Here is a 15,632-nt window from a genome sequence, read left to right as displayed (position 1 = left end):
GCCCTACTTCACAGATAAATAAAGGGTGACTCAGAATGGTAAAAATGTCTGCAGGTAGAGAGAAAAAGAGTGGAAGATCCTAGAGCTCACCTCCTTACGTTAGTTACCACCTGCAGGCTAGGACACAACACTGTGCAACAATTAAAACTAAGTCACTCTTTTCCTTGGGTTATTTCTCATACCAGATTTTGTCATCTAGATCCTGGAGGATGATGTTATCATATACAATAACTAAAAAGAAGTAGGACTTCAGAAACACGCATACTCGTCAGCTGCAAGACATTCACAACCCATCCAAGGAGATAAGACAAACAACACGAAAAAGGCTAACAACTAAATAGAACTCTCCCAAAAAGTCAGGACAACAGGAATAACCCATCAGTGTATGACAAATTACGGTCTCAGAAACAAGTGGGACTAAGAGTAGTTGCTGGGCCTGGCACGATAGCGCAGTGGTTAAGGTCCTCGCCTTGCACGCCCAGGATCCCATATGCGCACCAGTTCTAATCCTGGCAGCCCCGCTTCCCATCCAGCTCCCTGCTTGTGGCCTGGGAAAGCAGTCGAGGATGGCCCAGGGCTTTGGGACCCTGCACCCGCATGGGAGACCCAGAAGAGGCTCCTGGCTTCGGATCGGCTCAGCTCCAGCTGTTGTGGCTGCCTGGGGAGTGAATCATCGGAAGATCTTCCTCTCTGTCTCTCCTCTCTGTATATCCGCCTTTCCAATAAAAATAAAATAAATCTTTAAAAAAAAAAGAGTAGTTGCTAAATGTTATGTGGAAATAAGGTTAGGAGGAGGATAATATTCTATGTAGGATTGGAGAGGTCCAATGAGTTAGCAACAATCAAATTGGAAAAGAGAGGAAAATAAAACCACTCACTCACAGCTGGGTTTTACAGACCTTAAAAACCCAGAAGACAAATCTAGACTATATTCTCCAGAGTCTAGACGACAGGATTTGGTACGAAGAATAGCCCAATGAAAATGCTTAGTTAAAGCTACTCTTACAAAAACAAAAATGGGGAAAATATAATAGGAAAAAAAACCAAAGACTAAGTGATCGATAAAGTTCTGTCTCTACTTCAACCACCAATGAAGTTTAGGTTCAGAGAACTGGACATAGAAAGATCATGAAATACACCATCAGTAAAAAAAAAAAAAAAAAAAAAAAAAAAATTTTCATTTCTTATATGAAACATTTAAATTGGGTAGAATTCTACAGATCTGTTTCTTTTTTAAATGGTAAGAAGAAACATTACTGAGTTGTAAGAACAGAAGGAAACTTTGGAGAACAGGCTAAACATTTTTCTCTTCAGAAGAGAAAACACAATCAGCCAACTAAGAATCTAAGATGAAAAACAAATAATAGTTAAGACGGTACTAAGTCTTATAAAACAATACAACATTGTTAGGGAAATTTCTACTGAGACTGGAGAGAATAAACTTCTAGACAATACAGTTAAGATTTTCACGTGCATTTATTAGCTACTATAGCAAAATATCCTAGAGAAGCAAGTGGTTGTATTCACCTACAGGGTTGAGAAGGTAAGAACACGTGATGGCCTGACATTTTTCCAAGACTGAGATAACAAGTATGAGGGTCTTGAACAAATTCATGGACATGCATATGATGTAAAACTACACACATATTTTAAGGGGGGGGGAATCCTAGCACCAAAATAAACATCTTCTATTTCCATTTTTTCACAAACTTTTTGAGGTGTTCCGGTAGATGTCACTCAACTGATCTAATCCACAGCACTGCTGCTACTTCCACAACATTCCACAACTCCTTTGAATACAGTGGGATGGAGTGAGTATGCTAGTGAAATCTCTTTACTACTCCTGCTCCGTGTTCTCTAAAAGGCTGGGCGGAGCCTACCTTTGTTTCTGTTTAAACAATTCCTCTATAATTGCTATTTAGGTTCTCCACAACCATTGTCTCTTGCTATTACTATTGGTTCTCAGTAATTACTACCTCTGTTCTTACAACCTGCTGGTGAAGAACTTGAATGTATATGCCTGCACATCATTTGAGGACTTCACTAAAGTGAAGATTAAGTAAGTCTGCTATGGGGTCTGACAGCCTGCATTTCCTAAAAGCTCAGGCAAGGCTGATGCGCCTGGCTCATCAACACATTTGAAGTAAGACTAGTTATTCCTCAAATAATCTCAGAGAGGGCCCAGTATTGTGATGCAGCACACAGAATTGCCACATGTAGTGCTGCCACCCCATATGGGTACTGGTTCAAGTTCCAGCTGTTCCACATCTCCAATCCAGTTCCCTGGTAAGGACCTGGGAAAAGCAGGGGAAGATGGCCCGCATGCTTAGGACCCTACCCCCCATGTGGGGCATGAAAAGAAAGCTCCTGGCCCCTGGCTTCAGCCTGGCCTGGCTTAGCCTGGCCACTATGACCATCTAGGGAGTGAACCAGCTGATGAAACATCTCTCTCTCTCTCCATCTCACTCTGTTTCTCCCTCTCTCTGTAAGTTTGACTTTCAAATAAATATTTCTTTAAAAAACAAATATATATTAATATAAATAATTGGGAAATTTAGAAATTTTATATTTACCAAGTAAGAATCAGTAAAGCAAAAGTTTAAGCCACCATAGAAAATTTGGGGAATTCACTGACTTAGAGTATAGCAAAAGGAAACAAAAAAGTAATAATTTTTAAACAAAACAATATTTCATTTTCTCATCAGTCAGGCTTGAAAGAAATGTTTACACACTGATTCAAGAAAGAAATATTATCAACTAAGCACAGAATTTGAGCAGAGTTTACCTCAATAATCATTCAGACCAGACCTCTCATTGCAATGGCTGAAAGGCAGACCCAAAGACAGTTCAATGGGATTGGAAAAGTCCAATAAGTTGGCAACACTCAAACTGGAAAAAGATAAAAATAAAGCACTTATGGCTGGCTTTTACAAACCTTAAATACCCAAAAGAAAAGAAAAGAAATAAAAAATTCACCAAGAAAGCCACATATCTGTGGATCCACATACCACTATTTAAATTATAGTTCAGGAAATTAACCAGAGGATTCCAAAGTGGCTAAAGAGGGATTAAACTTGTGAAGACAGTTTGGCGATTCCTCAAAGATCTGAAACAAGATGTACCATATGATCCAGCTATACCATGTCTGGGAAATTACCCTTACAAAATGAACTCAGCATACAAGGGAGTTATTTGTACACCCATGTTTACCATTGTGCAGTTCACAGCTAAGATATGGGCTCAGCCCAGAAGTCCACCAACAGTTGACTGGATAAGGAAAATGTGACGGGGCCGGCAACATGGCATAACTCCTGCTGGCAGCATCAGCATCCCATGGGGGAGCTAATTCAAGTTCTGGCTGCTCCACTTCCGCTCAAACTCCCTACTAATGTTCGTGGGGTGACAGTAGAGGACGGCCCAAGTGCTTGGGCCCCGCATCCACATCCACAAACACCGAGGATTACTGCTCAGCCATAAAAAGAACAAAATGCTGTCTTTGGCAACAAGATGGATGTTAATGGAAACCATGTGCATAGTGAATTATGCCAGTTCCAAAATGACATATGTCATATATTCCCTGGTCTGTGGTAACTAATACAAAGAATACCAAAAAAAAAAAAAATGCAATCTATATGAGCAAGACTGACACCTTGGGATTTGATGACTGTTGACAGCCTTTTGTCTACACTCTTGAGAAATAGCAGGGCTTTGTTTTTTTGCTTCTTTTTCCCCTATTTGCTATGTGTTGAAATCTTTAAGAGTGGTAAGCCTGTAATTCCAAAATGAAATGAAAGTATACTATTGTAAAAATTAGAAAAAAAATAAAAAAGAAAGAGAAGGGTGGGTAGGGAAAACAGGCAGGAAGGCCATACGAAATCTGTATCATGAAATTTTTTACTTTATATAAGTAAGTTATAAAAAGAAATTAAAATATAAGTAAATTGGTAGACACAGGTAGTAGAAAAGTTGTTTTCTAAGGCTTGGAGGAAATGATGAGGAACTGCCAATGGGTGTTCAGGATTTCTGTTTTAGGTAATGAATATATTCTAATATTAATTATGAAGAATATGCCAAAAAAAGTTTTATTGTGAGCTGTTAAAGAATTAGCTGGATAGTATATGCATTATATGTCAAAAAAACTATATTTTTCGAAAAAGTGCCATGTCCCTTTTATGAGGCCAAAATAAACTTAAAGCCATCACCAAAAGAAAATGAAAGAAAAGAATCAAGCATACTTGTAATAAATAAGAGTGTGGCTTAAACGAATAACATATACAAAGGAAAATGGAAAAAAAAAATGCTTGCCATAAAACAAAACATCCCATCTTGGGTTTTCTGCCTAAGAACTGAAAAGAACGCTACAGATCAAATTGGACCTAGTAGAAACCCCCTTTAATATAACTTCCCATTATCCAACATGGTCCTCATCTGTCTCACCAACTGGTTTCATCAACCATGTACATAGTGGTGTTTAATTAAGCACAGGGTCTGTAAGCACAGGGACTGTCATTTCACTGACCCCAAGGTATACCTAGTTTGATGCTACATATAAAGTCTTGGCAGATGCTTAATGAATTAATCCATAACCTACTATAATCAGATACCCTATATTAGCTCTCTTTAGCCTTGTTTTCATTAGAAGCTATACTTAAAGACAGACTCTGCTTATATACTTTACGATTTTATTCTCAAGAAAAAAAAAAAACTGCAGAGGAGGCTTCATTTATATGCCTGTGGCATATGATAACACAAATGCGAAAATAGAGGAATGGGAATGAGCAAGAATAGGTAGAACATTCCAAATGAACATTAACGAAATGAGCAGAACACTGGTGATTTTGAAACCCTAAAACCTTTAGAATACACATGAACAAGCAGAGTTTAGGACACTAAGTTCACAGGGGATCGCGTCACTTAACACTCACCAGGACTGCACACAGGGAGGGTGGCCAACCCCATGGAAGACAGGAATTGATTTCAAACCAATGTTTAGGTAGACACACCACTGGGCTGGTATTGTGGTACAGTGAGTTAAGTGACAATCTGTGACATCAGCCTCCCACAGAAGTGGTCTGCTTGACTCTCATTTGACCCACTATCAATCTACCATTAACGCCCCGCTAACAGAGCTGGGAAAGCAGCAGTAGATCAGGCCCCAACACCCATGTGCGAGACCAAGGTGCAGCTCCAGCCTTCTGGCTTCGGCCTGGCCTAGCATTGTCAGTTGTGGCCATTCAGGAAATAAACTAGTGGATGGGAAATCAATCAATCAATTAATTAATCAATCAACCACTCCCTCGCATTCTCTATCTCTTTCTCTCTCTCTTTAATTCTGCCCTATATATAAAGAAATAAATCTTTTTCTAGAAGAATATAAGCTTATAATTAAAACAATAATAAAGGAAATGATTAGCAAAGAGGATGTAGAACAGAAGGATCTCAATAATTCAAAGTCTGAAAAGGGACTTGGCCTAATAGTTAAAATAATCATGTCCCAGGTCAGAGTGTCGTGGGTTTGTTCTCAGCCCTGGCTCCTGACTGCAGCTTCATACCAAAGGCAGAACCCTGGAGGCAACAGGTGATGGTTGGGTCCATGCCAGCCATGCTCCCTAACTCTGCCCAGCTCAACCTGGGATCATGACGGAATTTAGAATGAACCAGTGGATGACACTATCTCTGTGCCTCGGCAAAATAAATAAATTCTCCAAATACATATCTTACATTAGTAAGTACAGTATTGCTAACTACAAACTTCTATTCATTTTCATTTCATTTGAAAGGCAGACAGAAACAGAGAAATAAAGACCCATCATTCCCCCGTTCAATCCCCAAATGCCCACAACCAAAGGTGGGCCACGTCAAAGGCAGGCAGGAGCCCAGAACTCAACCTAGGTCTCCCACATGGGTGGCAGGGATGCGAGTACATGAGTACCCACTTGCCCCCCGTCAGGGCAAGCGCTGGCAGGAAGGTGAACTGGAAGCAGAGTAGCCAGAATCTGAACCAGGTATTCTGATAAGGGATGCAGGTGTCCCCCGTGGCACCGTCTACTACACCAAAAACCCACCATAATAACTACAGGATTTCTGAAAGTGCACAAAATTTAAAACATCTCAGAGAAATTGGCAACAAGAAGTTCGATTGGTCCCATGAATCAAGCTTAAAAACTGTACCTTTCCAAACTAAAAAACTGAGACTAAGAATTTTCACAAAAGTATAAATACATTAAAGATACTTGGGGCAAAAATATATGAAGTAATATATAAAGGGAGATAACAGATGAGACTCAAACTAATTCACCCAGTCTGTTTTTTGCACCAGGTGTTTTCATTAAGTAGTTTATTTTTTTTAAGGATCTATTTTATTTTATTGGAAAGTCAGATATACAGAAAGGAGGACAGACAGAGAGGAAGGTCTTCCATCTGCTGATTCATTCCCCAAGCAGCTTAAGCAGCCGGAGTTGAGCCAATCCGAAGCCAGGAGCCTGGAGCCTCTTCCAGGTCTCCCACACAGGTACAGGGTCCCATCCTCGACTGCCTTCCCAGGCCACAAACAGGTTGCTGGATGGGAAGCGGAGCCGCCGGGACTAGAACCGGCGCTCATATGGGATCCCAGTGCATGCAAGTGGAGGACTTTAGCCACTAGGCTACCACACCAGACCCTAAGCAGGTTTTTGATGTATGCATTTGCCCTTCATACGAAGATTTTTTTTAACGTTATTTAATACTAATAACTATCCAGCCAGGAATTACTGTTATTATTCAGCCATGGAAATGGAGGCTAAGAAGCACAAGTAAGTATATCTCTCAGTCTTCCAGAGTATCAAGTAACTGATTGGGATATTAACGAGCCAAGAGAAAGAGAAAACAAGACTCTCAGATTAAGAAGATAAACTAAATACTTTTTTTCCTGTTATCAGAAGCTACAATTCATAAATTTCAACAGAAAAACTAAGGTAAAAATAAAACAGAATGGTTTCTTCTAGAAATTTGCCAGAATTTCGATAAATATGTCATTCAAACAGTAATAACGATGGTGTTTCTAAGGTTTTAAGCATTTGTCTGACTTTTAGCCATGTCTAGGGGGCAGTTCCAAGCAACCTGAATGCTCTTGCTAGGATTATATCTTTACGATTTCAACAGACCTAGAGCAAAGAAATCTTTTATAAGTGATAACTGTTAGCATAAATCAATGATAGAATAGGAATCGTATAGAAAATTCCCAATTTAAGAAGTGACAAGATGGTCAGGTAGCAGAGCACGTATCATTACATGTGGGGGGACGAGAGCATCATAAGGAGCTAGGAGCCAAGAACAGGTGGAAGTAAATGTCATTTTAATTCACTTTCACTGGTTTGCTCTTACCCTTTTTTGCAACAACTTTTACGAAAATTACTGATGCAACTCCCAAGGCCTAAGTCCTCAAACATTCTAATTGGAAATGAAGCTAAGAAAAAAGACAGCAAAAAGCAGCAGCAGAAACGGAAAACCAAAAAGGAGACACACCTGAGCAAGCTCATCCAGCTGAGGCTTCCGGGAAAGGCTGGCGATGCTTTCTGCGCGCATGAGATACTCCGCTGTTCTTCTCTTCACGGCTTCCCGGCGCGTGGGGCTTGACTCACCTGGAAACAGAAAACCAAAGGACTGGAGCTCTGAAAAAGCAACATTTCATCCAACCTGAAGATTATCATCCTGTCACTCAACTCATCGTTTTCTGGGTTTTTTTGTTTTTAACTTCTGACTAAAAAGAGGAGATACTCAAAATTGTACCAGACATCAAAGTTATTCATATTAATGAGGTGTGAATACTGCTCCATGAATTGTATTCACCCAAATTATGATGCTCTCTATGTTGAGAATTTGACATATTTTCTTTTAGGAGGAGTCAAATACATAAGAACTGTAGCGCATAAAACTCTATTCCGAATCCAGACAGTGCCCAGATGTCCAGCTCCATAGGACCAATTGTAATACATGTTTAGTAAAAGTTCTGGCATGGAAATGACATGACATAAACTAGGTAAAGCTGCCACCAAACTGAAGAATGCAGCGTAACTCTGAATTCACTCTCAATGATTTTTGCATTTGTCAATGCTTTTTTAAATTAGCAACAAATTGTCATCAATCTCAAAACTGAAAACAAAAAATTACTCAAATCCCTATCATTTAGAGTTATATGACAATGAACAAGCTCTTTTCCCTTCCTGGATCTCAATCTCCCTAAATAAAATAGACTCCAAGTAGACTCAAAAGGCTCTCCAGACTTCAAAATGAAACACTGGGCTCTCTCTTCTCCAAAATGGGTCAGTTTTATTCTTTTTTATAAACTTCACAGAGACACGGCATCTCATCTCAAGAAAATATTCCACAGTAAGAATCACAAAAATTTGAAAAGCAATATTCTAAATGAACCACTAAGATTTCTTTCATCAATACTACACAGGGATATGTCCTGATATTCACTTTTATGAAAGTATTACATCACTGTGCTATTTCTACCATTGAATCCATGCCTTTCCTGAATGAAGTTCAACAGAAAGAAGTATGTAGTGAAAAATATCCTGGATGGCATTCCAGAAATGATGGCTAATTTTGCGAGTTCCAACTCGGCCTCTCACTAGTCACATGACACGGAACAGGCCATCTCTGCTCTCTGAACTGCTTTCCCATTCGCTGAGATGCAAAGAAATCCCTCTAAAGATTACAGCAGTTAATGGAGATGAACATACATAACAATAACAAAGAACCAATCATATAGGAAGCATTAAATCACATAATTTTTCAACTTTGTTTTTTCTCTCAGTACGGAATCCTACTAAATAATGTTTCCTGGTTTGTTGAACCACGTAAAGCCATACTTAGTAAAGCAGTACTTTTCTCAAAAGACTATTCATAGGAAATTTCTTCCTTCTCATGCTTCCGCCTGCAACAGCTTGGTCTCCTGCTTCTAGAACAAGGTTCCTTTCCTCTTTCAGTGCTTTCTCGCAGCTAACCATTTAGTTCAAATGAAAGCTGCTGTTCGGATCTCTGTCTCCCTGGTAGTCAAGATCTAGTTACTAACATGGAGCCTCCCATTAGGTCCTGAGCCAATCACAGCACCCTGAGCCAATCACAGCATCTCTGGCCCAGGGCTAGAGAAGGCAGGGACAGCACAACACAGCCTGGATCTTCTCTGTCATGTTGAGGAGTGGGAACTGGCAGCAGTCAATGGTGTGGGCTTAAGCAGGAACACAGGAGCAAAGGCACACACCTACACACATATCTAGTGTTACCAGGGTCCCTGATTTCAAGTGAACTTACATTCCTGCTCCTCTCTGTCGAAGGCAGTTCAAACAAGGGTTCAGATGCACACAGACTACAGGATGCAGATAGGCCTGAAAGCAAAACTGCAGCAAAGACCTTCACAGTTTCTATGCTAACTTCCCCCTTCTCGGCTTCACTAGGAATTCACAGTTACCACACGCCTCGATAGGGGAAGAGAATCTTTCTCACCTTTTAATTATGAGACAGGCACCAATTTTTGCTGCCCAACTCATCAAATAATATCAATTAAAATGTCAGAGTTCTAATATGTTCTTAAAGTCTGAAAAGTTCTTCAAGCCTACTTACTCTCTCAACCTGTTTTTAGAGGTTATCTTAGCCAGCTAGAAAACAGGTATAACTTAGATATATTAGAGTACACCTAAATAACTGTAGCATAGCTTAGATGACATAATGTGTCACAAACACATGAACTACTCACTTTTTCTGCAATGCTGAGTCCCTTGGTTTCGGGTTTACTGTTTTGGGATTCCTTTATTCCTTTATCATTAGCTCTTCTCATCTCAGATTATTTCTTTCAAGCCCTGATTTGAACCTCCCTTTAAATTTTTGATTCACCTTCAGTTCAATCCTAACTAGAAACTGTGTCATTTCACTTTTTTAATTTGGGATTTAAGCAGTAAAAAAAAAAAAACTTCAAAGTTTGCTTTGTTCAAAACAAATTCAACCTCCTTCACAAAACAACATGAGAACCAAACATGCCATGAATATGGCACACTTTGTTGGATAGGACTTGTAATCTTTGTCACCAAAACCCTGTTTTGTAAACATGCATGTGTATGCATGTGTCTTTTCTGCTGCTTTCTAGGTAATCACCATAGTAACAAGAGAAACAGGAACCAGAAGGCAGCAGCTGATAGGGACTCCTGCTGCTGACAGCGGTCCCGCTTCCATGGAAACTACAACCAAGTGATGGGAAGACTGGAAGCTTGTTAGAAATGCTACCCTATACACGGGTACTATGATTGTCCTCTCATCAGTACACTGAAATGAGGTCACAACGAGAGCTGATGACCAGCAGCTGCCTAGAATGAAAACTGTATCTTGCAAACTCCTGCTGTGGGGGCATGTTTAAATGTGTGAGTGCCAGAAAGAAGAGTCTAAGATTTTCAGAACAATCCTAACTGGTTCAACAAACTGATAAATACAACATTAAACAGACTTCGATTCTTAAATGCTCCATTCATTCTAATCTCCTTGGTTTCTTGCTGCTTGCTATTCATTTTTATATACACAGAGACAGAGGGCGGGGAGGAAAAAAAGAGGGTGCAGAAACAGCCAATAATGATAACCATTCAAAGGAAGCTGGTATCTAGAATTCAACCTCAATTCCCACAGTAGGTCAAGTACCAACTGTTTCTTTAATAACATGGCCAGCCACATATATCCTTTTTAAACTGGGTGCATAGTTCACATTCTACCTGAAGATAAAATAATACATTTAATATAAATTTCTGTACTTTTCTACTAACCCCTCAGATATAGCAAGAATTCATCTGGGCTTTGGTATCAAAAAAGAGAATTATCTGCTCCCCTTATGTAATAGCTTTATAACTAGAAATTCTAGTGTATCATAAAAGACGTCTCGGGTAGATCATGGCAACATGCATTTCTTTACGTTCGTGTCAATTCTAATCAGGAGGGAAGATGACTACATAGAATGTGATCCACACAACAGTAGGGACTAACTGACTAGACTAAGAGAAAACCCCAAGTGGTTGGTGGTAACACACACCCTGAACTAATTACCTGCATTTTTCAGACACTTTCTTTCAGAAAGGCAATTTTATAGAAGGCCTATGCTGGGAGCCACGCAGTTGAGGCAAACAGCATAAAGCTGTAAGGATCATGGCTCCCCTGGTAGCAAGACCCTGCACAATGTCTCTCTAATCACCTCATTGCTGCCTCATCCCATTGTTCGGACACAATCACTTCTTTGATATTTCTTGAAATTTTCTTGAGGATGTTACTGTTTGTCTACATGTGTGGAATGGCTTCTGTGACTGGTATAATACCTGAAACTGATTTTATCAATCATTTTATGGCAACTTAAGACAATCAAACACAGGTAAAAGCATATAATAGTACAGTTGAGCCCACATTGTTACCAAATTTCTTATTATGTGCCCACCTTTGTCCTGGAACACACCCTAAGATGTGTAATGTTCTTCTTAAGAAATGGCTTGATAATATCTTAGAAAAAGATGGCAATTATGGAGGTACAAGGTTTATTTACTGGGCAGCCTGGAATTGCTACAATACATGGAATGACACAGTCATTTGGGCTTCCCGCTATGTAAAGCAGAAAATATATGGGGTACTTCCTAATAGGGACATAAATGTTGTGAGTCCCTAGGGGAACATGGTTTGAAATTTCTACCTTATAATGGCACTTAAAAGAAGTTTCTTGCAAATGCCCTCTGTTCATAGAAAGACCAAACCACCCTGATCCTTCCCACTGTCCTTTAACAAAATAACAAAAATACTATCAGAAAACAATTGAATCAGTACTAGGGAAGCTGATGGTAGTAACTGTATGATTGCAAGATTTAGTAAGAATCTATGACACATGCCTTATAAATCCCTTTCATTTATAAGCTTTCTTTTCAATTTTGTATTCTTGATTTTTTAGTAATATTAGCTTAAGTTTAGTCAAAACTTATTTTGGATATAAGCAAACCACCTGTCGCTATGTAACTGCATGTGCTGCCAACCATGGAGTTTCTGGTCTCAGCCTGGGGACTGCAGGTCTGAATGAGTAATAGCTTGTTGAGAACATTTTCTTTGAAGTGGAATGATTATAATCTTTTTTACAATTATCGTTGTAATCATTCTTTTAACCATGAAATAAAATGAAACAATTGAGGCCTGGCACAGTAGCCTAGTGGCTAAAGTCCTCACCTAGTTTGTGCACAGATCCCGTACGGGCACTGGTTCCTGTCCCAGCCACCCCATTTCCCATCCAGCAACCTGCTCGTGGCCTAGGAATGCAGTCGAGGACAGCCCAAGACCTTGGGATTCTGCACCTGCTTGGGAGACCCAGAAGAAACTCCTGGCTGCTGGCTCCTGACTCCTGGCTTCAGATTGGCTCAGCTCTGGCCTTTACAGCCACTTGAGGAGTGAATCAACGGATGGAGGATCTTCCTCTTTGTCTCGCCTCCTCTCTGTACATCTGACTTTCCAATAAAACTAAAATAAATTAAAAAAAAAAAGAAGGAGTGAACCTGGTGCATGCAAGGTAAGGACTTCAGCTGCTAAGTTTCCATGCCGGGCCCTACCCCTTCTTTTTTATAACATAAAATTAAAGCTCAAGGATGCAAAATATCTTTCTCAGTTACACAGTCAACATAACAGCCAAAACCTAAGTCATGTCTTAGAGTGCTTGCCATGTTGCAAAGCTAACTGGAACTTTAACTGTTCTACTGTTTCTGAGTAGAATAAGAAAAATACAGAGAACAGACCAGCATAGGTGAACATGGAAACAAAGGTGGGGGAAAAAAAAAAACAACAAATTTTGATAATGTTGATAAAGGTAGGCAACAGAGAGTAGACATCAGAAGAAAGGAGAGAGAAACAGGGAGACAATAATATGGTGTGAGAAAGCAGAGTTACAGAAAGGTCTATTGCACACTGTGTAAAATAGGCATATCTGAGAAAAATTGGTCTCAAGTATTTTTGTCACTCAAACATTGATGTTTGTAGGAGGAAAGGCCTTTTCTCATTTACTCATGGGAAAAGGGGGCGGAAAAAAAGACATTTGTGCTCTTGGAACTGACAAGAATCCATTTCACACCCCAGAATGAAAAGCAGTTCTTCCGATTCTACTATTTTACCCTCCAGTCCTGACGGAGCCTATACCTAATGCCCTCACCACTTGTTCAACAACAACAACAACAACAACAAAACATGTGGAGGAAGAATGGGACAATCCACATGTCTTGAGAGAAAGTTAATTACCTGTGTTTCATAAGAAATTTGAAGAGATGGTCATGACTCTGACTCTACTAGATTTTTAGCACATGCATAGGACATAAACGCCACAATGTCTTTCTTAATATACGTTTTCTTAAAAATACACTTTTTCTTTATTTCTCTCCCCAACACTCTGCAACAGACCAATGCCACTACTGCACTTCATCAGGCATGCTTGAACCCATTCAGATTCATCACATTAGAAAGAACAACCAAACCCATCAAATTTCAGCAAATCCAGCTGTAATGAGTTTTTGTTTGTTGTTGCTTTTCTTTTCCCTTTTTTTTTTTCTTTACAACTTTAGTCACATAAAGAATACTCCTGTTTGAGATGTCCTTGGTAGTTAGAGTTTTTTTTTTTAAGTGCTAGCTTATTATATTTAATGGTGTTTTGTTCTTTTCAGATACAGCCTACCATTTCTGCCTTCCACTAAGTGCTCCAACAACAAAAGGCAACCTTGAGAGGTGCAGTTATTTACAAATCTATATGTCTACCACACAACTCGATGCCATCCGCCTTTCCACACCTAACCTGAACTGGTCAGTCATGGAATCTGCCTCCCCTCTGTATTTTACTAGCCTTTATTAATGTTATGTCAAAGCTAATTTTTACATGACTGTCTTAAGTCCAAAGAAGTACTAAAAAATAGTAAAATCAAAAGTCATAAGACCACCTATCTAAGCCCAGGCACGCCCTCAATTTCGACTGCCTTCGAAGTTATTCAGCAGTGATTGTTTCTACTATCAGTAAAACTGGACAGAAACTAGTTCATGACAACAAACATATGCCTAGAGACAACATTTTCTTAGAAACCATCATTTCTTTTGGCCCCCTTGTTTATTTTCCCATGTTCCGTAATTGTAAAACATTAATTTACTTACTCCCTCCAACATAACTGTGGGCCAGATGCTGGAGCCATGGTGAAGGCACTTCCCATGTCACAGTACCTTGGTTAAGTCCCTGTTTTAAATTCTGCTTCCAATCCAGCATTCTGCTAATGAACACCTTGCCACTTATGTGGGAGACCCACATTGAGTTCCAGGCTTTTGACTTTGGCCTGACCCAGCGCTGACTGTTGTGGCCATTTAACAATGAACCAGTAAATGGAAGTTATCTCTTTAAGAGTCTCTCCTCCTCTCAAGTAAAACAAACTTACATTAAAAAAAAAATTAAACTGGAAACTGATACTACGATATGGTGGGTAAAACAGGTTGTTTGCAACAGCAGCATCAGATATAGTGAGTGCTGGTTCAATTCCCACCTATTTCACTTCCAATCTGGCATTCTGCTAATATGCCTGGGAAAATAGTTAAAAATGGTTCAATTACTTGGGACCCTTCCACCCACGTGGAGACATGGATGGAGTCCTTAGCTCCTGGCTTTAGGCTGGCCCAGACATGCTTGGTACTAATGATCAGTAGATCAATCTCTCCTTTCCTCTCTCTCTCTCTCTAATATTCTGTCTTTCAAATAAATATGCTTAAAAATCTTTAACTGTACTAACAACATTTCCAAGCAAGTCTCTTAGTAATGATAAATTCTTCAATATTCACCTATGTTTCCTTTAAATTCTAAAGTCAAATGACTTCTAAAAAATTAAGAATATTAAAACAGCTAATTGTAGATACTGAAGAAAAAGAGATTAAAGAATAAAAACCCAGGGATTAAAATTTTGCCTTATGAGAAGAAAAAAGTAAGGGAAAATTGGGAAATGAAACCTCATATAAATATATTTATCTGTTGTATTGGTAAATATTGAAAGTATTCTAAACTTCAAAAAGCTCTTTTGCTCATTCTTTCATTGGTTGTAAGGGACATATTAAGTAGCAAACATATAGAACAATCTAAGGCCAACAATTGTTTTCTGAATGTCATGATATTGTTTTCACATACTTTTCTTCAAATGATATAACATGATCAGGAGAATTACTGATTACAAGTAGCTTATTCTTTTTACTTAAGATTTATTTTTATTTTTATTGGAAAGTCAGATGTACGGATCTTCCATCCGTTGATTCACTCCCCAAATGACTGCAACAACCAGAGCTGCACCAATTTGAAGGCAGGAATCCAGAACCTCTTCCGGGTCTCCCACGCTGGTGCAGGGTCTCAAGGCTTTGGGCCATCCTCAACTGCTCTCCCAGGCCACAAGCAGGGAGCTGGATGGGAAGTGGGGCCACCGGAACTAGAACTGGCACCCGTATGGGATCCTAGTGCATTTAAGGCGAGGACTTTAGCCACTGGGCTACCATGCCGGGCCCACAAGTGGTTTATCCTTAATGCTGTAAGATTCACATACTTCTCTACTTCATTCCCTACCTTAAACTTGCATCAGAGTTAG

General features: G+C 39.5%; 1 protein-coding gene across 8 annotated transcripts in view; it reads right to left on the bottom strand.

The window, feature by feature from the left end:
- RPS6KC1 (ribosomal protein S6 kinase C1) overlaps nucleotides 1-15,632 on the bottom strand; it is a 133,567-nt gene that overhangs the window by 55,718 nt on the left and 62,217 nt on the right. For all 8 annotated transcript variants that reach the window (XM_040985656.1, XM_040985660.1, XM_040985662.1 and 5 more), the window contains one exon: nucleotides 7,504-7,619. In XM_040985656.1, the coding sequence (XP_040841590.1) occupies nucleotides 7,504-7,619 (116 nt within the window). The remainder of the gene's footprint in view (nucleotides 1-7,503; nucleotides 7,620-15,632) is intronic.

This window comes from Ochotona curzoniae, unplaced genomic scaffold (assembly GCF_017591425.1).
Source record: "Ochotona curzoniae isolate NIBS_2020 unplaced genomic scaffold, NIBS_Ocur_1.0 contig_430, whole genome shotgun sequence".
NCBI lineage: Eukaryota > Metazoa > Chordata > Mammalia > Lagomorpha > Ochotonidae > Ochotona > Ochotona curzoniae.
The sequence above is the reverse complement of the archived record's forward strand: the minus strand, read 5'-3'. Positions and strand labels throughout refer to the sequence as shown.